Source organism: Moschus berezovskii, chromosome 5, assembly GCF_049115385.1.
Source record: "Moschus berezovskii isolate FMDL1 chromosome 5, NW_MosBer_1.0, whole genome shotgun sequence".
Classification (NCBI taxonomy): Eukaryota; Metazoa; Chordata; class Mammalia; order Artiodactyla; family Moschidae; genus Moschus; species Moschus berezovskii.
Window position 1 is genome coordinate 79,588,403 of NC_142464.1, and position 27,830 is coordinate 79,616,232.

Sequence of the window (27,830 nt, forward strand, 5' to 3'; positions counted from 1 at the left end):
GACACGACTGAGCGACTTCACTTTCTTTGGGTCTGCTAGCAAAATAGCAAAGTCTTAAAACATTAAATCACTAATAATAGCTGTCTTATTTAAAAGTAATTTTCTTTCAAAATATAAGAATGTGTGATAGAAACGTTAGTGCTTTTAACTATCTGAAAACTGGCCACTTTATGAGCTACCTAAGCCATATTCTAAACTGAGTGTTACAAAATGTAATGGTTGAAATTATCTGAGGACCAGGAAGTCATCTCTGGGCTGTTGTTTCTGAGGAAAAGGTGTGAAGAGCCACCCACTTTTGCCATTATTTGTTTGGGTTGATATTCCTTGAGTTCTAAAGGAGACAATTCTATTTTATAATTTTAAAAGGATTAAACCACATTTGCACTTTTAATACCATCTAATAAAGATAAAATCATTACTTAATTAGGTGCATTTTTCTCTTTCAGCTTTTTTTCCCCCAGTGAAGAATTTGCATATCTCTAATTATAGTCATTTGAAAAAAATGCTGCCAGGATTTGACATAATATTAATTTAGATTTCCAAAAATACGAAATTTCCTTCCTCCAACTTGAGTTTCCTCCAATCGGCCATTGATTTAAATTACATGCTAAAAGGTGACAATTTAGAATTGGCCCCCTTTTCCTCCTGTATTTAGGGACAACCATTATTCTAAAGCCATTGAAAGAAGTAAAACTTACTCAATGGGCATAGTAGAAACTTTTTTTAAAAAAAATTCTGGAAAATAGAGCAAGATCATTTTCAGACATTTCCTTCTGGTTTTCTATGAAGAGATTGAGAAGAAATCATTTCAAAATGGAGCTGGTCTTTAAGAATCCTTTGCAAAGGGTAGCAGGCTTAATGTATTGCTCTAAGTGAATGTCACCCAAGAAAAATTAAGGGAAAAGTCAATACTCATTAAGCAAATTGACCAGCCAAGTGTTTTGATAAATGTTGCAACAAATTTGAATAAACTAATTTTGTCCATTAGTGTGCTTTTAGACCAATGTGATTGTTTTGGTCTAATTATTTTTTATTTTGTGTATTCAAATGTAGAATGGCTGCAGAATTAATGATTGCAGCAATTATCTGATTAGCAATTTAGAAAATTGGTGAGTGGTATCTGACTACTCACCAAGCAGTGCCTGGCATTTCATAGGACTTTGTGCGGGAGCACACACAGACCAAGGAGAGGCTTGGGCTGTTGTCTGTATTTGACCCACTGCAGGTGGGAGCCCTCAGGTCGTTGCTGGTTAGCCTAGGCTGTGGATGTGGGCTCTTGCATGTCATGTACCAGATTGAGGTCTGGTGTGCTGCAGAAGTTGTGTTTGTCACCCTGTGTCACTCTTCCGGAGTCCTGTAGCTGTGACTGGTGAATTCTGCAATATTTCCCACTTCTAAAGCTTGGGGATTCGAGAAATCTGTGCCCGAGTGGCTGCCAAAGCTTGTCAGGGGGACCCAGCACGAGGCCGATTTCTAGGTGTAAAAGCCAGGCAGATTTGCTCACTCAAGAAAATCTGTTTTTGCAGGTTCGCTTTGAATTCCAAGATACAGATCCAGATGAATTCTGGTTAAAAAGAATTTTTATTTGTTGCACTAATGCCATAGGTTTCTCCTGGTAACTGACTGCCTTGTCGGGGAGGGGATGGTTGGTTCTCCAAGTGTGGTCCTAGACCTCCAGTAGCAGCAGCATCACCTGGGGCTTTTCAGGGGAGTGCAAACTCTCCCTTCCAACCCCAGACCCACCAAATTTGGAAACTGGGGACGGGGCCCAGCGGTCCCTTTTACCAAGCTCTCCAGCTGTACCTGGTGCAGGCCAAAGTTTTAAAACCACCAGTCCTGAGTATAAAAGTGACTGAGCTTTGTTACAGTGTTGGGCTGAGATAGTCAAAAAAATTAAAGCTAATGTAGCCTCTTGAATATTAGAAGAGTGTGCAGTTCTCTGTTCTCTTTCTGTTGCACTGAAAAGATAGATAGGCATTTCAGTTGCTCCAGACAGGAAAGCAGACAATTGCAGTTCTGGGGGACAGTGCCCCTGGTAGAGGCTGCAAAAAAGTCGTTAATGGAGGTGGGGGTGGGGGAACGGTGATGGAAAGGCCCCTCTGGATTTTATTTTAAAGGAACAAATGTGATTCTGTTCCTCTCTGAGTCAGACCTTTCAGAGACTTCTCAGTGTTCTTGGAATAAAGTCTGTCCATGTAGATCCCATCCGAGACTTCCAGTGACTCCACTTGATCTCCACTTTGCACACAGTACCTGCCTCATCTTCTGTTCTCAGTGCTTGCTTCACTCCTTGAGGCTGTGCTTGCTCCTTGGAGCTCTCTGCCAGGGGCACCAGTGTCTCCCTGCTTCCTGGTGCCCTTCCTGCTGGCGTGTTTCTTTTCTGACCCCCCAGGGTAGGTCAGGTCAGGGCACCTTGTACGATGCAGGTCTCCCCACTCTGCACACTGTAATTGTGTGATTGGACAATTACTGGTTGACCGGTGTAGCTAAATATAAATTCCGTGAGGGGGAGAGAGAGACCCTGCCTTTTTCACTGCTGCCCAAGGGTCCAGCCTATAGCAAACATTCAAGGAAAGTTTTTGGATGCATGAATGAAAGTTAGGGAGAAGTAGTCCCATTTTTATTCCTAGGACATGTGGGGTGGTTAATGTATGCAATTTTGATGGTGTGTCACCTAGTGAGTTTTATTTAAAAGAGCAGTTGCCACCGTCATCTAATCCTACTGCTGGAAGGGGGAGTCCCTTGCCCAGGGGAGCAGAATCTCATGATTTCTAGTTTGGAATCTGGCTTATGGGACACCCAAGAGAGGTTCTTGAGTATTATGCATTCAGGGATGGGGGAAAGGGGGAAATCCTCTGATCATGGAGATATTCATATTACATAGGCCAGTAGCCCCAGTGGTAAAGATGACACTTTAAAGGTGGCTTGGGGGGGGGGGTTCAGAAAAATGACTGTTGTCCTCTGTCCCCTCAGGGCTTCCAGGAAGACCTGCTCACTCTGCTCACAGAAGTTGATATTGGGGCACCATCTTTCTCCCCACCCACTTTCAGATCTGTTTGATAGAATTGACACACACTCCTTTGCCTTAATTTGGTCAGTTTGTCTTGGCCTAGATAAAGCTAGGATTTTTCATTCCTATTGTAGAAGGTGACAATATGCGAGTTACCTCCCAGAGGTGATAGCTTCAAAGTGGGAGCATTTTGCCTCAAATCAGAAACTAAGTGAGCCTTGCTGACAATCAGTGGAAGGATTGGCAATAGCATCCATGGATATAATTTATTTAAAATACACGTATTAATAGTGAGGGCTCATTTGTTTTTGGGGGTTGCTGCACAGGGGATCTTTGTTCCCTGATCAAGGATTGAACTGGTGTGCCCGATAGTGGAAGCAGAGAGTCTTAACCACTGGACAACCAGGGAAGTAACTTAAATCCTCCTTAAAGATGGTGGTTTCAAGATCTAGAGTGGCTTGTTGAGACTCTTACTTTTGATATAGGAAGCTGATAATCTGCTCTCTGTATTTGCCAGTTAATGGATTGTTATGTTTATTTTACATTTGGGACTCAGCATACTGTCAAACCCAGTGTAAACTCCTGATAGATAAAGTGAAATGGAATAAACACAGTAAGTTTTGGAACAAATATAAACACTATTTCTCATTTGCAACCATTTATTGACCATAGGTAGGTATAGGATTTAGAGATAATGTCTGAATCCTGATGTAGCTCACTACTGATTTATAGATGTTGGAACTCTGAAGCTTGGACTGGTCAGGTAACTTCCCCAAGTTTCACATCACTCAACTTGGAATCTCTAAAACCCATGCTGCTGCTGCTGCTGCTGCTGCTAAGTCACTTCAGTCGTGTCCGACTCTGTGTGACCCCATAGACGGAAGCCCACCAGGCTCCCCCATCCCTGGGATTCTCCAGGCAAGAACACTGGAGTGGGTTGCCATTTCCTTCTCCAATGTGTGAAAGTGAAAAGTGAAAGTGAAGTCGTTCAGTTGTGTCCGACCCTTAGCGACCCCACGGACTACAGCCAACCAGGCTCCTCCATCCATGGGATTTTCTAGGCAATAGTACTGGAGTGGCTTGCCATTGCCTTCTCCGCTAACCCATACCTTTTCCATTTTATTCCCGTGGCCTCCCTTGCTCATCTAAGCTCAGAAAAGCAGAGTCATCTCCAGTCTCTGGGTTGGCTTCTAGACTTTAAAATACTGTTGAATAAAGTTACGGAAGTTGCAAGATGAATGCAAAGAACTGCAGGATACCCTTCACCTAGATTCACAGATTAACATTTCGCCACTTTTGCTTTGTCCATGTATATACATATTAGTTTTTTTGACTCTTTTTGAGAGTTAAGTTGCTAATGTGCCTCCCTGAAAACCTGTCTGAGCCTCAGCCTTGGATTTATGAGAATATGGAGGCCACCCAGGCTGAGTTCCTTTTCTGGCCCCAATCCATGTGGTTCTACCCCCTCTACCTCTCCCCCACCCCCAGGCTGGGGCCTGGCCCCAAGCAGGGAGCCTCAGCTCACTCTTGCTCTCAGCCTTAGTCCCAGTCCTTTAATTTAGATCCTAAAACCCATGTAACTGCCTTTCTGAAAATGGGCTCTCTCCAGCACCTAACCAACAGACCCTCTTCTATGGCACCTAGTACAGGCAAATAAAAAGGGGTTCCTCATATGTTTCTACTTACTTTATGTAAAAGGGGGAGAATCGGGTTTCGTTCCACCTTGTTCAGGGCTGCAGATAAACTATTTGACCCCTTCCTTTTGATTTCTCTTTTCAAGAGAGTTGGGGCTTCCCTTGTGGTTCATTCAGCTGGTAGGGAATCTGCCTGAAGTGCGGGAGTCCTGGATTCGATCCCTGGGTTGGGAAGATCCCTGGAGAAGGGAACAGCTGCCCACTCCAGTATTCTGGCCTGGAGAACTCCGTGGACTGTATAGTCTATGGGGTCGCAAAGAATTAGACACAACCAATGCTGGTTACCTTTTCTCTGGCAAGTGCTTCAGATAAAATTCCTTTCTTTTTTTTTTTAAAATCAGGAATTTTGTTTTTACTTCCTTTGTTTTAAACCAGCTATAAAACGACATTTTGAAAGTGGAAACAAAAGGAAAAAGTTCTGTCTTCCTAGTGTTTGGAATAGAGGGGAAGGTGCAATTTCCCTTGTCTGACAGGTCTATTAAAAGCAGAATTCAAAGTATAATCACTAATTAAATGTATTGATTTACCCATTATGGTGAAAATTAGCTTAAACATCTATTTAAGCCACGTGTTATTCCAAGCATCTTTCCGAGTTAGAAAAGCAGAGACAGCTCTTTCAAAAATATAGCTCACATTTGAAGACAGAGTTTAAAAAGCACCTCAGGAAAACAACTCAAATATCAGGATAAATGGAGAAACTAAAATGTAATGTGATATGCACAGTGAAATATTATTCAGCCTTAAAAAAGAAATTTTGACACACACTAACAACATAGATGAACCTTGGAGACCTTATGCTGAGTAAGTGAGATGCAAAAGGACAAGTATTGTATGGGTCCACTTATGAGTGATCCCTAGGGCGGTCAAATTTTTGAGACAGCAAGTAAAACGGTGGTCACCAGGGGCTGGGGTGTGAGAGTCATGGGATAATGGAGAGTTATTCCTGAATGGGTACAGACTTTGACTTTGGAAGGATGGAGAAGCTCTGGAAATGGGTAGTGGTGGTGGTCACATGACATTGTAAATATATTTACTGCCATTCCGTTGTTTAATTAAAAATGGTTAAAGTGATAGATTTTATGTTCCATATATTTTGTCAACAAAAAATGTTCTAAATACCCCCATTGGCATATATTTATGTTACATATAATGTATATGACAGTCCTTTGTTTATTGGTAACAATTTTATGTCATTAGAATGAGATGCTTTAGAATTAAAACTAGAACTTCTAAGTGTCACATTTTTATTTTGTGTAAGCGTTCATTTGCTTGTAACTCAGCCTCATTTCCCCATTTGAGCCTGCGAATCGGCATTTTGAGGAATTGTCAGTTTCCTGGCTGGCGGACAAGGTGTGGTGATTAGATTAGAACTCTACGCCCACACTCATTCCCAACCACACATGTCCAGGACAGCACTGACATGAAGTCAGCTTCTGTCTGACAGGTCCTTCTGCGGGTCCTTTCAAGGGTCTGGCTATTCTGCCCTTTGTGAAGCGTTCAGCCAGGGGGGTCCTGTTTAGAAGTGAGATGCGTGCATTTCAGTTTTCCTTGGCCCTTGGTAGGTCTGGGGTGAAGCTAGCCTTTGACTAGCATGGCTGACCTTCCATGCCCTTCTTACCCTGTTCCTTTTCACTTTGCCATTAAAAGAAGTGACATCTGTCAAAGCTTTTCTCAGGTTGGAGGTGATGAGCAGAGTTATTAATTGTGACTTCTAAGATATTTAATATTTGTTCTTTAAGTCAAGGAAGTTAACATTGAAAGAAATCAAGAGCTCCCCCACCACTACCCCCAACCCCAGACTTCACGGATGGTAAGGGTCTTGTTCTGGTGTTTATTGATTTGAGTCCTGCTGCTGCTTATCTGGTGCTTCTTTTTGTAAGTGCTTTCCAGAACTCAAAACACGGAAATCTACATATTTACAACAGGAGCTGCACTAGGCTATTGGGGAAAACCCACTGGAAATGAGGAAGTTCCTCTTGTCTGCTGCACGGGTGGATCCTGATACATCGTGCTTGTCAAGTCCAGACCTTATCTGACTCCCCAAAGACCCACTTCATAATGGCCTTGCAGATCTTTGTCTAAGATCAAAAGGGGAAGTTCTGCTTCCTCAAACATCAGGTTGTATTTTTGTTAGGATAAGTGAGTAGGAAATACATTAAGTAGCCTTGTGAAAGCCTTTGCTGCGGAGGATGTGTGTGTATCTAGAAGAGATTTTGCAGGATAATAAAATGAGAAGGATCCTCCTTTCGTTTTGTCCAATGAATGACACATGCTTACTGTTCACTTTGTAAGATGTAAGAGCTAGGGCCATGTTTAGGCCCTTATTCTAATTCTGTGTACAAAAAATAGCTTAAAAACAAAGCAGGCAATTAATTATATTACTTATATAATAAGAGAGTCGTTGCTGTTCATTATTGCCACAAATAATTGAGTACTTTTTATGTCTAGCTACTGGATTTTTTTTATACTTTTTTTTTATTATTAATTTTAAGGCCTAAGTATTTGATTAGGTACGGATCCTAGAGCTTTTGATGGCTTTCAATGCCCTCTTTTTAGTTTTTCAGAAGAGGAAACAGGCCTGTGGACTTGCTCAAGATTTAGAATCTAGAATTTCTCTGTGTCCCCACCATTACATTTTTTCTTCACTTCCTTCACTGACTGCTTCAGAGGAAAAATATGCAATTACACATTTCATCTAAAACATACAGATATTAAATATCTTAGCAGACACCAGACAATTAATAACTTTGCTTGTCGCCTCCAACCTGAGAAAAGCTTTGACAGGTGGTGTATCTTTAAAAGGCATTTATTGGAAGCTCGAATCCTTGATGCTGAGTCCTCTTAGTTTATTTCCTTACAGGTGTGCAGAAAATCTAACATCTCCTTGATCTTGGCTGTGCTTTTCAAACATCAAAAACAGCCCAGGGATGTCTTCTCTTGCCACCAGATGGCACACTTGTGAGTGGAGAACTGATGGAAGGAAGGAGTTTAGGGTTCAAGCACAGGGAGGCTCCTAGTTGGGGGCTGTTGGTGGATCTGAGTGGGGACACGCTTTATAGCAGAGCACCAGGCCTGCATGATTTGGCCCAGGATCATCGTAACAGCCAGAATAGCAGAAAATACCAGTACTGCAGGAACGGTGTGATCAACACAGGTGATTTATTAGTTCTAGGTTAGTCCATGTGGTTAAGGCAGAAAATAGAGGGGCTGACTCTGGCCCCAGGAGGAAACCACTCTCGGGAGCAGAGGCAGGAAGCGCCCAAACCACAGGTGAATCCACCCAGGCTGAAAGCCTGCAGAAGGGTGAGCCAGTGAAGGGGGTGGTGGGGATAGTGTCACTCAATCCTGCCTCCTGGAGAAGGGCACCCCCGTTTGCAACGGGACATTCCCTTCCTAGCATGAATGAATCACTCTTGCTCAGACGTCCATCAGAATGTGGGACCCACGTGTGGTCCCATGGCTCCTTTGTGCATCGATATTTTTCTGAAAAGAACCGGTCCCAAGAAAGAGAGGCTTAAAAATAATAGTGTTTTTACTCCGCCTCATGCACCTCGTGGCCACAGTCGTCAGCCCTTGAGGTCAGGCAGTGGCTCCCTTGGGGCGTCCATCAGGTCTGCCTAGGGACCGTCTCTGCTCTCTCTCCTCTTTGTCGCTTCTTCCTGTTCCCTCTTCCTTTGCTCTTCACCCGGGCTGCCTGCTCCTGTGGATAGTCATCCTCCCACTTTTTCACATGGGTCTTCTCACTGACGTCAGGAGTCCTCCCTCACCTCCCCCACTCATCCCTCCGCTCCTGCCCCTCCTTCCCTTGCCACGCAGTCAGGGCTCCCCTTCTCCCATATCCTTTGACTGCAGTGCCGTCAGAGATTCCGCCGGGATTGGCGTGGGGTAGGGCTGGGAGGTTGGGGTGCTGGTGTGCAGTCAGGGGTGCCGAATGAGTGGTATAAGTTCTGTGACTCATCCCTCCTCCCTACTGTCAGTGATCAATTCTGTGCTGAAGACTTTGAGACTGGTTCTCTGACCATTTCTGCTCCCCCACCTGCTGCCGTGAGAATCTAGCATCCTTCTAGGAGTCCCTCCTCACCATCTAGCTTGGAGTTTCCTGCTTCTTCCTTACCAATCAAGTCTTCGCCATCTCGGCCCTACTCCAGCCACCTTGGGCCTTGTCACTTTCTTCTTGGCCCCTCTGTTCTTTGTAGTCCTCACTACCTTGATGGATGATTTCATGGACACCCCTCATACCACCCTCTGACCACCCACTGGGTGCTGATGGGTATGTCTGCGGCCCTGATCTCCCCCACCACCCCCTCTCAGTTTGCAGGACCTTCTAGCAACCGCCTGCTGGTCCACATATCTCTAAATCAGTTTTATCCTCCCCTAGTCTTTTGGCACCCTCTCTTCTCATAGGTGTAAGCTCCAAACTGGGGTGTCTTCTCTCCTTCCACTTACTGCTCACTGCTCAGATCCAGCCATCCCAAGGCCCCACGTTCACCCAGGAAGCCCATCTCTCCTGTCCATCCCCACACCTGGCTTATGCTCTCATTAGCTCCTGTCTGGATCTAGTCTCCTAGCTGTTCTTGTCTCTAGTCCTGTTCTGTCAGTACTATCCTTCCCTGCTCCCAGAGGGGTCCCCTCAAAACAGGCACCAGTAGCTCCCCATCAGGGCAGGCTCACTTCCTTAACATGACAGGTCTCTGACCTTATACACCCTGATGCTGCAGGGATTCTGAGTAACACGTGACTTCTAAGCATTCTCCTTACTGGTTCTGTGACAATTGCTCTTGTGGTCCCTGCCCTGATAGACCACCTTCTCTGTCTGCATGCAGCCTGGCCAGGTCACACACATTCTTTAATCTGAGCTCTAGGAATCTTTTATGACTCTTCTTCTTACCATCCCCCCCATCGCCCTTTTTGCCTATGCTTGTTTCATTGTACTGTCATTATCTGTGTGAGTCCAGCTTCCCCACTGGGCTGCCATCCCCTGCTCTGTATTCCTGGTCCTTGGCCCCACCCAGGCGAAATAGTAGAAGCTCAATTACCATTGCATCCGTGAACACACGTTTCAGAAGTGCTGGCTTTGTTTCTGAGCCCTTTCTCTGTGCCACTAATGACTAACACTACAGCTTTTCTGTCTCTGTCCTTTGGTTTCTTTCTTTCAATTAATTCATAATCTTTAGACCAACATTGAAAGACACTTGAGTTGCTTAAAAAAAAAAAAGCTCTGTTGCAGGAAATCTTTGTTATTTTGTGATTTTTAAACTGACTTTCAAATGGCTGATCATTTTACAATGGTCTATTGCTATTACTTGAAACCGTAAACTGTCTCGAACATGGAAACAGATTTTGTGTAATCCCTAAATATCCTGGACCTAAAGTAGTACCAAGACCTAGCAGGCAGAGAGAAAATTTCTTTATTTTCAAAAGCGAAGTACAAATTTGCATTGTACCAAGGAAATGTTTTTTCAGTCCCCAAACGTGGGAATATTACAGTGAGAGACTTAAAGGATGGTGAGGAAGTTGTGTCAGTTACTGTTTATTCATCTCAAATCTAAAACCAAGTCGATTTAGGCAGTGAGTTCTACTCAGTTGAGTCCTTTAAATCTCTATGTTATAAAATTAAAGATAACTCTGAACTTTTCTCCTACTGCCCCAAATCCATCGGAAACAGAACAGTTGTAAATTGGAATTCACATGATCCATTTAGGACTGTTCTCAGATTTACCTGTGGAGGTACTCTTCAAGGTTGGAGATAGTCAGGATTTGGGTGATGTGTTTGGGAGTGTGTAGTTGGAATGTAGTTCAGTTTCTTTGAAAGCTCATGTTTTTTCCCCCTGAAAAGATGTATTTGATTTTTTTTTCTGTTTTATGGTATGTATTGTAATATAAAACAAACGTTGACAATTACTTGTCACTGAGTGAAATTGACCTTCAAGAAGACTGTTAAGCAATCTTCTAGACGTCTGTAAGGTGACGTCCTAAATTATCTTCCCCAATCCTGCGCCTCTGCATTTCCTGTATGTAGTCATTCCTTCACTGTGCACTTAACTGAGCACTTTCTGTATTCCTGGTACCCCGTGAGGCTTTGAGGCTAGAGATGGGTGCAAAGCTTGCTTTGGATTCTGAGAGCTCACAGTTTAGCGGGTGGGTTGGGGTCCTCATAGGATGAGCTTTTCCTCAAACACACATACAAACAGACACATGCAAACCCACAAAGTCTTCCTGGCTCAGCTCTCACAGTGCTTCCCCCTGGTGCTTTTCATGATCCTTTTGGGCAGAATGATAGCTGCCTCCCTTGAGTCTTGGGACCTGTTTGTCATCTTTCAGTATTTTTGCTTCATTTGCATTGGATTTGTCTCCTTTACAAGACTGAGTTCCCCCCCCAGCATCTAGTTCACTACCATGGTAATAATCATGCCATAGATCTGTGTTGACACCAGTGACTTCTTAATGGTTCTGGTGGCATGGCTTCACCATTGTGGGATGGGGACCATGCTGGGGTCCCAGGGCTTCCTTCAGTTTGTGTGGGGATCCAGAGTGGATTCACACTCTCCCTGCCGCTGGGTAAGAGCATTTTTTATGACTTGTGTGGTTTTCACTGAGCTCATACCTCCCTCCCCCAGCTCTATTCTATTTCCAGTATCATCCACTTGTTTTTAAAGCCTCATGGGTATTGTGGGCAATTACTACAATCCTTCCATCTTGATTTTTATCCAGTTTACTCCTATGGGAATATAAAAGTATGTCAGAAACGGTAGGATATACAAATCATTAGCTCTTTTATTACGAATTGTGGTTGAATAGTATGTGAACCAAAGAGTACCTGAACTGCAGTAGAGCTTTGCACTTTGCCTTTGTCACAGCTTTACTTCCCCAAAACTAGAATAGCTTGTCGACGTGGGTCTTCTTCAATGCCATTATTTTGCCTGGTTCCTTATATTTGTGTCCAAAGAGGACAGGGTTTTGTAATGACTTCCTTACTTTGAACTTCAGCTGTAAATCTGAATTTTGAAGCTTTAGATATTTGTGAAGGATATTTTAGATATTTGTGAAGGAGAACAGGTGAGACTTGTTTGAATGAACAATTGACATGGTCCAACCACTACTGTAGGTGCTTGGGGAGCCTCCTGTGCTCAAGCAAGTCACCCTCACTTACACAGGACATTAAGAGCCTTCTGTAGAAGCCCAGCGTGGACTCTCAATGAGTCTTTTAATCCAGAGATTACAGAAAATAACAGATCTACCTTGAATGGGCTTATTTTGCTTAGGAAAAGAAAGATTGATAGCTTTGTTCTTTTTGATGGAGAAGCAAAACCTTTCCTGAGTTTGGGTTGACTGATGGGCATTCTCAGACCGTTCTGAACTGCAGTCCTCCACACCCACAATACAAAGTCTGCAATTTTTAATTTTAGCTTGGAATGCAGAATCCCCCCACGTTTGCAAATTGGAGGCCCTGTCTCACTCTTCTAGTGTTTCATCCACATTTAACCTGAAGTACTTGTGGGTTGTTTTTTTTTTCAGTTAAGCCACCCTTGTACAGTGTTGCTTAGTTATCAGAGAATCAACAGCTTTCCCCCCAACACATACTCATATTTCATCAACTTTCATAACATGTGCTTAGATATAAGAGATATGGGTTTGATCCCTGGGTTGGGAAGATTCCCTGGAGGAAGGCATGGCTGCCCACTCCAGTAATGGACAGAGGGACCTGGCGGGTTATAGTCCATAGGGTCACACAGAGTCAGATACTACTGAACAACTTAGCACATACACAATTTATATATAATATACTGTCAAGTCCAAATTCTCTAGACAGGTTTGAAAATAAAACCAAAAGGCTCAGATAATGTGAGGAGAGAAGGAAAAATGGATGGAAGAAGAATCTGGTAGCCTTGAGCATTCAAGTCTCTTGGGCAGTAGTCAGTGTGATTTAAAACTTTGGGTTATTCAGCCCAGAGAGTTAAAGAGCTTCTGCTGTGAATGCCTACTTTGTATAAGGTAGTAGAAAGCTAGGAAGAAAAGGTGGTGTTCATGCCCTTAAGCACAACTGTGTGGAATGAATAAAAATAATAACAGTGATTAATTTTCAGTGATGTGGATTTAAGATAAATTTGGGGGGCTCACAGAGGCTGCTACTGAAGGTCCGAGGGATCAGGTAATAAAGAGCCAAGGAGGCTGAGAAAGTTTGAGGCTTCACCTGGGCCTTGATTTTAAATTAGACCAATTTTAATTATTCTTGATTTATTGATTTTAAATCTAAAATTACTGATTTTAAGTTTTTTAAAAATTGTGGCAAAATATACATAATATAAAAGGTACCGTTTCAGTTCAGTCGCTCAGTCATGTCCGACTCTAGGCGACCCCATGAATCACAGCACGCCAGGCCTCCCTGTCCATCACCAACTCCCGGAGTTCACTCAAACTCATGTCCACAGAGTCGGTAATGCCATCCAGCCATCTCATTCTCTGTCGTCCCCTTCTCCTCCTGCCCCAACATTTCCCAGCATCAGAGTCTTTTCCAGTGAGTCAACTCGTCACATGAGGTGGCCAAAGTATTGCAGTTTCAGCTTTAGCATCAGTCCTTCCAATGAACACCCAGGATTGATTTAGGTGTGTCTAATTAGATGGAAAAACAGTGGAAACAGTGTCAGACTTTATTTTTTTGGGCTCCAAAATCACTGCAGATGCTGATTGCAGCCATGAAATTAAAAGACGCTTACTCCTTGGAAGGAAAGTTATGACCAACCTTGATAGTATATTAAAAAGCAGAGACATTACTTTGCCAACCAAGGTCCGTCTAGTCAAGGCTATGGTTTTTCCCGTGGTCATGTACGGATGTGAGAGTTGGACTGTGAAGAAAGCTGATCGCCGAAGAATTGATGCTTTTGAACTGTGGTGCTGGAAAAGACTCTTGAGAGTCCCTTGGACTACAAGGAGATCCAGCCAGTCCATTCTAAAGGAGATCAATCCTGGGTATTCATTGGAAGGACTGATGCTAAAGCTGAAACTGCAATACTTTGGCCACCTCATGCGACGAGTTGACTCACTGGAAAAGACTCAGATGCTAGGGAAGGTTGGGGGCGGGAGGAGAAGGGGACGACAGAGAATGAGATGGCTGGATGGCATCACCAACTCTGTGGACATGAGTTTGAGTGAACTCTGGGAGTTGGTGATGGACAGGGAGGCCTGGCGTGCTGTGATTCATGGGGTCGCGGAGAGTCGGACAAGACTGAGCAACTGAACTGAACTGAACTGAATTCAGTGCTATTAAAGTGTATTTACAATGATGTGCCACCGTCACCATGTCTTAAAATCATCCCAAACAGAAACTCTGTAGCCATTAAATAACTCTCCAGTCCTTCTTCTCTTTAGCCCTTGGCAACCTCTCTTCTATTTTCTGTCTCTATGAATTTGCCTATTGCTGGTGCCTCATATACGAGGATTCATACAATATTTGACCTTTTGTGTCTGGCTCATTTCACTTAGCATAATGTTTTCAAAGTTCATGATGCAGCATGTCAGAATTTCATTCCTTTTTATGGCTGAATTATACTCCTGTTTTGTGTATACACCACATTGTGTTTACCCGTTCATCTCTTGATGGACAGTTGGGTTATTTCCACCTTTTGGCTGTTGTGAATACTGCAGCTATGAATGTTGGTGTACAGGTATCTGCATTCCTGCTTTCAATTCTTTTGGGTATGGTTGAATTTTATACTGGTCAAAGGTTATAGAGGGTATGTTGGTATTTGTTTTGAACTACTGTTAAAATCTTGCATTGTTGACTGTTCATAAGTACCCTTTTCCTCTCTTATTTATGGTTTTTGAGAGCAGGGACTGTCTCCTAGGTCCAACACCTAACAGGATACCTGGAATGAATATTTTCTGAATAGATCCTGGAGTTCCTAGCCCCCAGCCATCATTCACTATACTAGTTGGTCCTCAGAATGGTGGGTTTTGCCATCTGTCATATTTGGGGCACTTATTAATTAACATATGTTCAGGAAGCAGAAAATAACTCAGTGTTTTTATTAGTCAAACATCATTAGGGAAGTACATTCCAAATGCAAAGAGTCCTGACATAGATAAAACCTCATTCAGCAAATGTTTGTTGAGAACTTGCTATATACAGATACATTTCAAAATGTATGATTCCAGAGCAGTTTCAAAGCTCAGTTGGACTAATTTATTGATATTGATTTTCACATATAAAGGTTTCCGTTCCGTCGCTCAGTCGTGTCTGACTCTTTGCGACCCCATGGACTGTAGCCTACCAGGCTTCTCCGTCCATGGGATTCTCCAGGCAAGAATACTGGAGTGGGTTACCGTTTCCTTCTCCAGGGGATCTTCCCGACCCAGGGATTGAACCCAGGTCTCCCACATTGGGGGCAGACGCTTTAACCTCTGAGCCACCAGGGAAGCCCTACGTGTATATATCTATGTCTGCGTGTTTGTATGTATATATGTGTGGGTGTGTGTGTATATATATATACATATATATATATTTAACATGAACCTCTAATCTTTGTGTGTGAGAGAGAGAACATTATAACAGCACTCAAGATAGTTTGGAGAAAAGAGAATAAATAATATCTACAGCCACGCTGTAGTATTTGCTCAAGTTTGAGGGTTGAACTTATACTTTATTTTGAAAAGAAAACCCTGAATGCCTCTGGTGGTGACTATTTAAAAAAAAATTTTTTTTTAACTCTAAAAGTAAAGTGTAAGCTAGTGATCTCAAATTTGGAAGCTTTTCTTTTGGTGGTATCTATAGTAATTTTAATGGATGAATCAAGCCATTACTTTTTCTTAGTAGAGCAGCAGAATAGACCTTGTCCTCCTTTGGAGAATAGGTCAGTAGACTGTGGATATCTGTTACTGGGACTTGGTGTTTCAGAACCTGTCCTTCCACCAATCTTTTATATAGTCAGTGATTGAAGGGAATTTTTGTGTAACTGTGCTCGGGTGGGGAGGGAGTATGATTTGTGATCCTTGTTCTGAGGGCCCTAATACTCCAGAGTAGGCAGAGGTAAGATCTAGATGTAGGCCACTGTTGTGCATCAGAAGCCAAATGGGTGATGGAGCTGAAGATTTTGGAGCATTTAGTGGAAACAGGTGATCATGACCTGGAATAGTTAGCGAGCAAACAGTATCCATGAAGATTGGGCCTTCTTCTTGATGAGGAGGCAGATTGGTGGAGTAGTTATGTCCTGGATGCATGGGCAGAGAGTTGGGCGTAGCCTGGAATGAAGCGTGTTCACGGGATCCTTAGGCTAGAAGGATTGCAGAGGCAGGTTGTGTCCAGAGGAAACAGCTAGAAATTAACACCATGAGAGTGCTTTGTAAGCTGTGCATGATATCAGTGTTAGCTGCTGCTTGCCTCTGTTAGGGTTTTTGAGGCTGGGGTTGGGGCTGTTGAAAAAGTGTTTCAGGCTGATGGATCTCAGGGTTATGAGGCAGGATGATTTGAGCATGGGGTGAGTGGAGGCTGGAGGCATGGAGATCTTTCAGGAACAAATGTTCTTTTTGGACATTGTAAATGACGTTCTAGGATCAGGGCAGCAGGAGTGGAGAGGCATACAGGGATGTGTGACAGAGGCTCTGGGGAATGACTGATATGATTTATTGCCAAGGAGGGAGAAGTCAGAAATCTGGGGAATGATGGGCCCAGTTACTTCCATAGGAAATGTCAGGACTGATTGGAGGGAAAAATGAGCCTGTTTTTAGAATAATCGTGTCTCGTATTTATTATGTGTTTTCTGTGTGCCTGAGGACAGTTCTGAGTGCTTTCCATAACAGCTTTATGAATTAGCTGTTACTGACCCCACTTTCCAGATGAGGAAACCAAGGTAGAGATGCTTGGTAACTTTCTTAAGGATCACACACTTGCATCCTGGCAGATGCAAATCTGAACAGTCTTATCTCTAGATGTGATTGTACTGAGGAAAGTAAGTCAGATGTAAACTGTTACATACAGAATGGCTAAATAACATGGTCCTACTGTATAGCGCAGGGAACTATGTTCAGTATTCTGTGATAAGCCGTAATGGAAAAGTGTAAGAAAAAGAATATGTATAACCGAATCACTTTGTTTATAGTAGAAATTAACAGATATTTGTAAATCAACTATACTTCAATAAAAAAAAAAAGATTAGAAACCTCCAAAAAAAAAAAGAAAAAGAGTCAAGTTATTACCTAGGATGCCTTACTGCTTTCACTGTAATAACTAACTGAAGAAGGAAATACTGCAGCACACTCCAGTATTCTGGCCTGGGAAATCCCATGGACAGGAACCTGGTGGTCATTTCCTTCTCCAGGACATCTTCCCAACCAGAGGACTGAACTCGCATCTCCTGCGTTGGCAGCTGAGCCACCACGGAAGCCCAGATTGAAATACATTGGCAGTATAAATTCTTAAGAATTTTTGGATTAAATTGGAAGTACTTCATTTTTAAAGGAGATAAATACTGGAAAAGCCAGCATCTTCACTTACCACGGTGCCCATTTTTCATAATTTAACAGTCTGTATGACTAAAAATCACCCCAACCACTTCATTTCCGTAGTCTGGTTCCACCATTTAGAGCTTCCGTCTGGGGGCTCACACAGTCTTGGCCATCACACTTCTCTGCTGTTGGTGCTCGGTAACATTTGATGACTAATTCACCTTGTTGTTGAAGCTTCTGTGACTCAAGGCTGCCCAGCATCTTCTGATCTGGGGTGTACTATGCGTGACATCGTGAGGCTATGATTGATGGCATAGTTGGAGGGCACCCAGATGAAATATTTGTCTGGATAACTAAACTGAGACTGATGATTTATACATACCTTCAGGGGGCGACTTCAGCCCTTCTGCAGAGCACTTTTGGGCCGTCCCTCTCCATGGATTCTGTTTCTTCTGTCTTCAGATGTCAGCATGCCTCCTGTTTGTTTTTTTTTAAACTTGTAACCCTTTAACTACTACTGAGTCTGATGCTGGGAGGGATTGGGGGTGGGAGGAGATGGGGACGACAGAGAATGAGATGGCTGGTTGGCATCACCAACTCAACGGACGTGAGTTTGAGTGAACTCTGAGAGTTGGTGATGGACAGGGAGGCCTGGCGTGCTGTGATTCATTCGTGCAAAGAGTCGGATGCGACTGAACTAACTAACTAAAGTTTTAACTACAGATCTATTTCTGTGCTTTCTCCTGCCATAGTTCTCCAGGAAGAGGTCTACACTTGAAGGCTTAACCTTGAAGCCAACAGAAATTCCCAGTCAACTGAAACTGGATTTCCTGTGGTGTCTTCTAACCAGATCTGGGGACCTGTGTTCGTTCCCTTTGATCTTGCTCAGCATCTGCCCTGGGACCCACCCACCTTCTCTTGGAAACCTTTTGATGTGTTGCCTCCCTTGTCTTTTAGCCTCTCCCCTTCCTTTCTGATGGTCCCATTAAAAAAAAAATCTGTCTTGACTCTTTCCTACCCACTCTTAGCTGGAAGAACTCTGCGACCAGTACCCATTGTGTTCCTCTTTTTTCTACAAAACCGTTTCCTTGGATTATTCGATCCTGTCTTATAACTTCACAGGTACTGCTCTTTCTCCACCATCTGAATTTCACATCTTCAGGTGAGAAGTCCACCTGTTGGCCAGGTGTGGCACCTGGGAGCAGGTGTCCTGCTTCTCCCATCTCTGCCCCCTTCTCACCTTATCTCCATCTCTGCCCTGAACGTGTGCAGAGGCTCCTGCTGTGGCTTACTCTGGCTGCCCCTGCCTCCCACCCGCCCCTTCCTCCACTGGCTTGGACAGCTTTTGCTGCTCCTTCAGAACCCACGTCAGTTCTTATCTCTGACCTTGTATGTGTGGAGCGGGGCACAAATCCAAGGCACATGAACCATTCCCCCCATGATCCTGCAGAAGTGACTGAAAGTCCCCCAGCGAGCTCTGTGATTCTGGGGCCCTCGCCCCCCTCACCCAGCTCGTACGTGGGTCAACCTTCTGTGTTTTTCATTGCACCGTCACCACTAGTGTGCTCTTTCTCTGGCAGCCTCACATCTTCCTCTTTTGTCTTAAATCCTTAACTGTGAGTTCTGTGGCTTCTGCTGACCTGAGGGCCAGAACTTTTCACTGATCTCCTTGAGTCTGGTTGACCTCAGATATCTCACTGTGCACGAGTGTCTGGTGTCTGTCTATGGTATCTGTCTGTCTACTCTTTCTCCTCTTCTGATATTGTGGAAATCCAGCCCACTTCTTTCTCTGTAGCCTGAAGCTAAGTCTTGTATCTATGTTTCATTATTCTGACATTGAACACAGTGTACCTTAAGCTCTGGAGTGTAAGGACTGTGTGTCCCCTCTACGTGTATTTTCTCCCAGCATCTAACACAGTGCTTTTGCAGCTCATAAGCAATGAACAGATACTTACCTTCGTGCAACAGGTGCATGTATGCACTTGTATGCACAAATGAATGAATGGATTGGCTGCTGTGATTTTCTAAGGTTCCACTTTCATATTCAGAGTCTCTAGTTTTGTATCTTTAGTCTGACACTCTCCCAACTGAGCTATTTAGACACTCCTTTTAGTTTTGTATCTTTAGTTTGCTCTGTAACAAATCTCTGTAGGCATTAGGTTGACCAGGCTGCAACCCAACATCTGCTGTGAAATCTCATGATCTCATCATTAAAATAAGATTTTCATTTTCTGCCTTATCATTTGAAACACAAAGATCTTTTTTTTTAAATGACCATCATTGAGTAAAGAGAATTGCATAGAAATAACTGAATTCACAAAGCTGTAAGAAAAGCCAAACTATCATGATCATGTATATTTTGCCTAAAGAGTGATGGGCCGGTAGTTTTTTTGTTGTGTTTAATCGTGTGAGGTTTTGTTTTTGCTGTTTCTAGACTGAGTGTCAGCATGTCAGTGTCGTTGCAGTGGCCCATATTCAGAGTGGAAACTTGACCCTGTTATATGTTTAACCCAGAGAATGCCATGGCATCCAGCAAGTCTTGGCTTGCATACCAGGGGTGACCCTCAGGATTAATTGAGAGTTGCCGAAAATAACTTAATTTTCTAGATGAACTTTAGAAACTTTAAACAGAACTCTCTCACCATAAATAGCTGGGCAGCTTTGTCCTATTTTTATTGTCGAGTACATAGAAGATGGAAATCAATATTGGAAAAAATGCTTTATTTCGCCCAAGAAAAAGATCATGTTCAACACGATTTTCGTTTTTCTTGGCAGGCTCTTCTCAACCATCTGTGAGTCCAGGGGAACTGTCTCTACCATCTATCCATCCAGCAAAATCAGAGTTAATTGTCAGTGTTGGCGACGAGATTAGGCTGTTATGCACTGATCCAGGATTTGTCAAGTGGACTTTTGAGATCCTGGGTCAGCTGAGTGAGAAAACAAACCCGGAATGGATCACCGAGAAAGCAGAGGCCACAAATACAGGCAATTACACGTGCACCAATAAAGGCGGCTTGAGCAGTTCCATTTATGTGTTTGTTAGAGGTAAATGCTCAGCTTTCTTTGATGCTATGCATAGAGGACTTTATATCCTGTCCTTAATTAAGGATGACATATAGACGGCTGAGTCATGGATAAAATATTACTGGCTGGGTCTAGAAAGCATAAAACACAATTTTCTTGGTTAGTTTTCCCCCATCTTCTGATACACAGTGGCTTCGGGTATGATTCCAGCTGAAGGTCTTGTAAGGCTGTGATGCTCTCCCTAATGAGATTACAATATGGTTTAGCCCATTTGTCCTGGTGGTGTAAGTAAACCCTGAGAATAAATTAGGCCCTTTGGGAAGACAGCATTTTAATGCCTTGAGACCCCAGATAGTCCCACTTAGTAAAAACACTTCAGGGAACTAAAGGCCTCTAAAGGCCCCAAACAGACCAAAGCTTCAAATGAATTGACCCACTTTTAGAGAGTAAATTCCAGAAACAGTTCAGTTGGTTAAGGACCCTCTGTCCTTCCTGAGTTCTTAATAGTAGTCAGTTCATTCATTTAAAAAATTTGTGACCTCTGAGAAACAAAAGGAAAATGTGATGGTTGGATTTCTGTACCTCGTTTCCTGTGATGAATGCAGTGATTCATCTGTGTTTGTGCTTTTAATAACCTTGTCAGAAGGAGGTTTCCTGGCGGGGCCAGGGGAAGGAATAGGAGAGGGGTCTTTTTGTTGGTGTGAAAACTAGAATACTTAAAGCTTAAGAGACCTACCAAGGTTATAGGAGGAGAAATAGTTTCAGTTCTTGTCCTTTGTTTGTACCTGGCCTGAGGTTGTCATTGCAGCCTCGTTGATGATATTGTGAAAGAAGATCCAGTAAATTTGTCCTGGATTGTGGATCTGAGCAACCTCGAGTCACAGTTCCTCACAGCAACACTTGGATAAGATCACCTGCTCTGTCTTCCTTATATAATTGTTTTCAGGGAGACAGAATTAATGCACATTCTAGCTCTATGGAAGGTTAGTAAAATTGACTCTCCTGTTCGCTATGAAGAAGGTTGCCATGAAACTGAAACTGCCTCTCCTTAGTTTATCTTTTACTCTTTCCTGGGTGGATAGCTGGAAAGGAATACACGTTCACAAGCCACAGCTAGCCTCTGGGTATGTTTCCATAATTGTTGAGCCACCCGTGTTCTGTTCTTTGACATTCAAGAAGGTACTCTGTAATTTCCAGGTGGTAATGAAGTGTCATTCTGCTTATTAATAGGATGGGTAGACGTCTGAATAAATAGGGAAACTGCTGCATTAGCCAAATCAGGCTCACAGAGCGCTCAGGTTTTCTTTATAGGGGAAGTCATCCTCAATAACTTAGAACTATATTTAATTATTACTGGTTTAAGATGTTTAGGTGCCTATATAGTTTGTCCTATGGCAGTGAAGGAAATCAGGGCATTGTTGTGGGAACTATAGCTCAAGTGACTGAGAAAGAATAAGTGGGAAAATAACCAGCTATAGCCTCGAACCATATTTCAGCCATTATGAGATAATTTATTTGCAGAATAAATTAGTTAGGCTGGGAGGTGCATAATTCGTTTAAGAAAACTCTTTGAAAATTGGTCAAAATTATATGATAAGTGGATTTCAATTATGTCATTGATTTTTGTGGAGCACTCAATTTGCATGTGGAAAGGACATTTAAAAAACATTTTAGGGACTTCCCTGGTGATCCAGTGGTTAATATTCCACACTTCCACTGTAGGGGGCACGGGTTCGATCCCAGGTTGGAGAACTAAGATCCCGCATGCTGCACAGTGTGGCCAAAAGATGAAAAAACGTTTTAAGTGTAATCTGTTGGCCCAGCCACGTGTCTGTATGATCATTACATAGTATAGTGGTGGCAGCATATTGTGTGTACAGAATGAGGTTTGTATAGAGGTCCCAGTCGGCCTAAGGCTTTCCCAGTCCATGCCAGGTATCCCAGCATAATAACTAATTGTATCTCTTTCACTTCCAAGTGTCCTGGTTTGGACAATCATGTATTTGCCACAGCATTTCTGAACCTCATAAGCTCCCCTTGTGCATATCAATTTATTTGATTTCCAGAAGTTCTATTTATACGTATCTTTCAGGGAATATGAATAGAGCATGGACCACATGTTATTTGTACTGTGTGGCCCCCTGATAGTTTTCTAGATTCTTTTCAGAAGCTGGAGGATCCTGGAGACTGCGAACTCCAGAAAGAAGTTCACTCGGGTTAGTGGAGAACAATTTTCCTCACACTACTAGATGTCATCAGGCTGCCTATTCTTGGCCTATGTTCTTTGCAGTGTTATCCATTTTAGAAAAAAAGTAAATATTATAATAAATATTACAAATATTTATATTCCTAAATATTATAATAAACATTTATATGTATAAATATTTATAAATTTATAATTTAAAAATAAAATTTAAAACTTATAATATTTATAAATATAAATATTATAGTAAAATATTCCCAGAGTTTTAAGAGCTCCGATTGTGGTATCAGTCAGACCTGGGTTTGAGTTCTTTCTAGCCATTTCTGGGCCACATCACTTAAGGAGAGTTGCTAGTTTTGAGACTTCGGTTTATCTATAAAATGGTGATAATGATAGCACCTATCACCTTATAGGTGTTTTGAGGATTAAATGAGAAAGGTAAATGTGTAATGGTCCAATCTTAGTGCCTGACGTATGGTTTAAGTGTTACCTTTTCCTTATTAGTATAGTTCAGATAAATTCTACTTTCATTTGCAAAGAATAAAGTCAGCAGGCATTTGGGCTACTGGGGATTTTTGCTGTGAGAGAGCATTTTTATTTTATTTATTTTTTAATTTTTGACCAAGCCACACAGCATGCGGAATCTTAATTCCCTAACTAGGGATCAAACCTGTGCCCCCTGCAGTGGTAGCATTTGACCACAGGATTACAAGGGAAGCCCCGAAAGGCAGCATCTTAGATCTTTATAAAATGTTTTCATTGTCATTTTATATACGTGCTGTTTGAAATACTGGTTGTTGGTTATGCCGTAGACCCTGAGAAGCTTTTCCTGATTGACCTTCCCTTGTATGGGAAAGAAGAAAACGACACGCTGGTTCGCTGTCCCCTGACAGACCCCGAGGTGACCGATTACTCTCTCACGGGGTGTGAGGGGAAACCTCTCCCCAAGGATTTGACGTTTGTGGCCGACCCCAAGGCAGGCATCACAATCAGAAATGTGAAGCGCGAGTACCATCGGCTCTGTCTGCACTGCTCAGCGAAGCAGAGGGGCAAGTCCATGCTGTCAAAGAAATTCACCCTGAAAGTGCGGGCAGGTACAGGCCCTTGTTTGCTTTCTGCTGGGTGTCAGAACGTCCATTGATTTAAAAGACTTCTTGCTGGTCCATCTTAGTATGTTGGTCACTCAGGCAGCTGCTCTGATCAGTTCTTCCAGCCTCAAATATTTAAGTTTAATGCCTTCTTAGACTGTTCACAATCTGAGAAGGAAAGTACCCGCCAACAGCGGACTTTGTTATGAATGCGACATGCGGTAGAATATTTTGGTAGCTGGAGGATACCTAGAATTTTGTTTTTCAGAGAACGTCTAACTCAATGCCAGTGGGCATTTAGCTATTGAGTAGTTATCGTTCAGGCTTTTGAAAAGGGTTCTCTTTGGAATTAAGTAAAGTTAGATTATTTAAAACCTGTGATTTTAAGAAATAATCAAGATATTAATTTTACAGTACATGGGAAAGTTGCCTGTTCGGTTAAAAGGATGTAATTAGTTGCTGGTCACATCCTCATGAAACCATCAGGTGAAGTAAAGGTAAAGGCAGCTTCACTATGCTAGGGTTTCTACCTAGCTTTGTTCAGGATTATTATCATCTCAAAGTAGACCTTCTCTCTTTTTCACTCTATATTAATTAATTACTTGAGGGACGCATAGTTTAATTCCTGATGTCTTCAGGTACACAAGTAATGCAGATTGGTTAGTGCCATACTTTATGTTTCACTTAAAAGACCACAGGGTGAGCTGGGCATGGCTTAGGAAAAATGGTAAGTTACAGTGCAGCCAGTTGTTTGAGGGCCACTTTTCATTTTATTTTAGCCATCAAAGCTGTGCCAGTTGTCTCTGTGTCCAAAACCAGCTATCTTCTCAGGGAAGGAGAGGAATTTGCAGTGACATGCTTGATAAAAGACGTGTCTAGTTCCGTGGACTCTATGTGGATAAAGGAAAACAGCCAGGTGAGTGGATTGTCTTCTCAGTTTTCCTCAGTGTATCATGCTGTGTGGGAGGTTTGAAGGTTTTTCTTTAAAGAGGTTTTGTTTTTTAAGAAATGTATTTTATTGAAGTCTAGTTGATTTACCGCGTTGTGTTAATTTCTGCTGTATAGCAAAGTGATTCAGTGGTACATATATATGCATTCTTTTTCAAATTCTGAGAGAGTCTATTAATCATCCTGAGGATGGCTCAGCTGGTGTGTCTGTCAGAGGTGGAACTGTCTGGAGTGTGTCGAGATGCGTATTTCCCCATTTCATAGCACCATATGCAGACGTGTATGTTCATTATGAGTAACAAACAAATGTCATTTTGTAAATTTATTTTGAGAAAATCGAAAACTGCAGACTTGTTATTACTCCATACTGTTTCTCTGAATGACTTTAGTGGGGAAAATTTTTTTAAAAATTAACAGTTCAGTGAATAGCTACCTTGATTTTTATAAAGCTATTATGGAAACTATTCAGGCCAGATTATTTAAAATACCGTGAAAAGTTGCCATTTTCCCCTTCCATATTAAGAAATGTGATCTCAGATATTAACCAGTAAGCCCTTCCCTCCCCCATGAAAAGGCCTGTCCATTTGAGAGATGGATTTCTTTGTGTATGGGTCTGATTTCCTCCTTTGAGACTGCTTACCTGAGATCAGGTTGCTAATGGTTTTCTGTTTGTTTTAGTCGCTATTAATAAAATGGTTATCTTCAATCTGAAGCATTTGGACATGTTTAGGTTATCATTCATTTGACAAATGCATATTGAATGTCTACTATATGTCAGATACTATGTTAGGCATATCTTAATAAATTTTAACTAGTTATATTTGAAGGGTTTTTTGCCTCTGAATTCACTCACATTAATAGCAAGGACTTTGAAATGTCCAGTTTCCCTAGTATTTGCTTTTAAGATTCCCATTGACTGAGTTTTCAATAATTTCTGTTTGTGTAATCTCAGCCATCTAGTTAATTTGCTATCATAGTAGTTTTTCTTCAGTACACACGTATGTATTACATTGGAAGGAAGAAAATACTGTCTTTTCCTCCTCCTCTTCCTCTTCTTCCTCCTCATGCTCTGAATTGGCTATTTTATGCCTGTTTAGAGAATGCTATGCTAAATAAGTAACCATAGTGATTAGCATAATGCAAAACATTATGATGGTGTTCCTGCAGACCTGTGATGGATGATACCTTGCTAAGTGAAGTCTTCCATTGACTAGAAGAATGGAACCAATGTCTCAGAGAAAGAAGTCCTAGTTTTCGTATCATATAACCTAATAAAAACAATAGCTTAGAACACAATCCCATATTAATTGCCTTTCTATGATCCTTGATTTCAGATGAGAGAACAGTTTAGACTGTGTGTGTAGCTGATCCTCTGTATAACTTGAAAATTAGCCTTTCTGAGATGAGAAATAAATTGCCCCAGGCAGTTTTGTTCTGAACCATTTTTTCCCAGGAGCCCTGCTTGCCATTCCCAATTAATCCACTGGCGCTGGTAGATAAGGCTTCAGTGTTGGGAGCTCTTTGGGGAAATCCCAGTGCGTACCTCCAAGGGTTAAGGAAAACCAAATCACGTGCAAACACTATGTAACGTGTGACTTGCAGATGGGGCTCATGGCTGAATGCCAGAGTTCATCCATGAATCTTTTACTGACATCCTTTGGCTTAATTTGGAATACTTAGTTATTATAGCACTATCAAACTATTTAAAAAATCTGTAGAATTTGATTTGAATCATTTAGAATAAGTTTAACTCACAATGAAATTTAGGGTGAATCAAGTGTTGGAGAGTTTTTGCAGTTGTTTGTTTTAAAATGTAAGAGAATCTTGGAGTTTATTCAACACTGTAAATCTTGGTTAGCTTTTCTCAGGCTTATAAACTCTCATATTTTTACTGCTTTTAATCATGATCTTTGGCAGTATGCTAAATTATGGCCTTCGGGTTTGGATGTTGATATTGTATCAATTATCAACCAACTATTCCTTCCAGCACCAGTGTATTCATTGTCCTGTTTAGCTCCCTAACAACGGACTCCTGGGCTCTTGCAGGAACTAGAGGGAAGATTCAGTAAGTGTAGAATATAGTATGTGACCTGTCCATCGTCTCTCTGCCTTTACAGAAGAGAAGTCTGTAACATGATGGACTAGGAGAGGCCAGAGAAAAATGTCGTTTCCCCTTCGTCTCTTCTTAACAATTGCTGTTAGGCAGCAAAAATGTCAGATTTCTGCCAATTATTAAAAGAATCTCTTAGAAGGGAGTATCTTCAAATTGAACAGTGCTCCAGACTAGAAAGGCCTTTAAAGACTTTTATTCTCTTATTCATTTTTGGAAATAAAATCTGAGACCATAGTGGCATCCTTGACTTGGCCAAGATCTCACAGTTAGTTAACCAAACAGGTTTCTCTTCTTTTTATTTCAAAACATTTAGCTTTGGCAGTCAGCTTTTATGTGTGCTTATTTTAGTGTAAAAAAATTTCTAAAAATATAATAACATGAGAAAAAAGAGAAATAGCTATAATTCTGCCACTGTACATTAGCAGCACTGTGCAATAAAAATAGAATGTGAGCCTCCTATGTAATTTAAAATTTTCTAGTAGGCACATGACACTAAACCAAAGTAAAATCAATTCTAATGTATTTAGTCCAATGTATCCAAAATATTTTATCATGTAAGTAACATAAAAATTATTAATGGGCTATTTTATATTACTTTCTTTCATATTAAGTCTTTAAAGTCTGGGACATATTTTATATTTACAACACCCTTCAGTTTGCATTTCAAGTGCTTGCAGTCTCGTGGTTAGTCCTTATAAATGCTATATTGCCCACATTTTTTTTCATGTTTCTTTTCTCTCTGTCCCCATGCATATGTATGAACACATGGTTACTGTCTTAAGGTATACTCATTTTACACTTTTTACATAAAATAAGCATTTTTAATTTTCATGTATTCATAGTCGTTTTGATACCTGGTACACATTAGGTCATCTGCAGTTTTTCACTTCAGCAAATATGTTGAAGCTTTTGTTTCCTGTTGAGTTGTTTCTTTGAGATGAATTTGCTGGAGTTGATCAGGGCTCTGAACATGCTTCCTAGTTGCTTTCCAGAAGGATTGTTCTGCTTTACAGTACTGTCAAAATGGTCTAATGCTAATAGGTCCACCATAGCCTGTACAGGGAGTCACCCTTGATCTTGTTCCATGTAAATATCCGCTGTTGTTTTGGGTTTTTTCAGTTGTTTCCCCCTTCCACCTACCCCTCCCCATTGTAATAGGAATGTGTTCATGTAAAAAAAAAATTGGAAGATGCATACAACTCTATGCTATTCCCTTTCATTTTTTCAGAAAATGGTTGTAGTTTATATTATGGTTTTTTCCCCATGAGTTTTCCATACAAGAACTTTCTCCATGTCTTATGTGCAGACAGAT

At 41.8% G+C, this 27,830-nt stretch overlaps 1 protein-coding gene across 4 annotated transcripts in view; it reads left to right on the forward strand.

Moving 5' to 3' along the window:
• KIT (KIT proto-oncogene, receptor tyrosine kinase) overlaps nucleotides 1-27,830 on the forward strand; it is an 84,697-nt gene that overhangs the window by 17,773 nt on the left and 39,094 nt on the right. For 2 of the 4 annotated variants that reach the window (XM_055434921.2, XM_055434922.2), the window contains exons 2-4: nucleotides 19,918-20,187; nucleotides 23,182-23,463; nucleotides 24,237-24,373. In XM_055434921.2, the coding sequence (XP_055290896.2) occupies nucleotides 19,918-20,187; nucleotides 23,182-23,463; nucleotides 24,237-24,373 (689 nt within the window). Of the gene's footprint in view, nucleotides 1-19,835; nucleotides 20,188-23,181; nucleotides 23,464-24,236; nucleotides 24,374-27,830 lie in introns of those variants that run through there. The other 2 variants (XM_055434920.2, XM_088836342.1) reach the window with 1 other exon arrangement.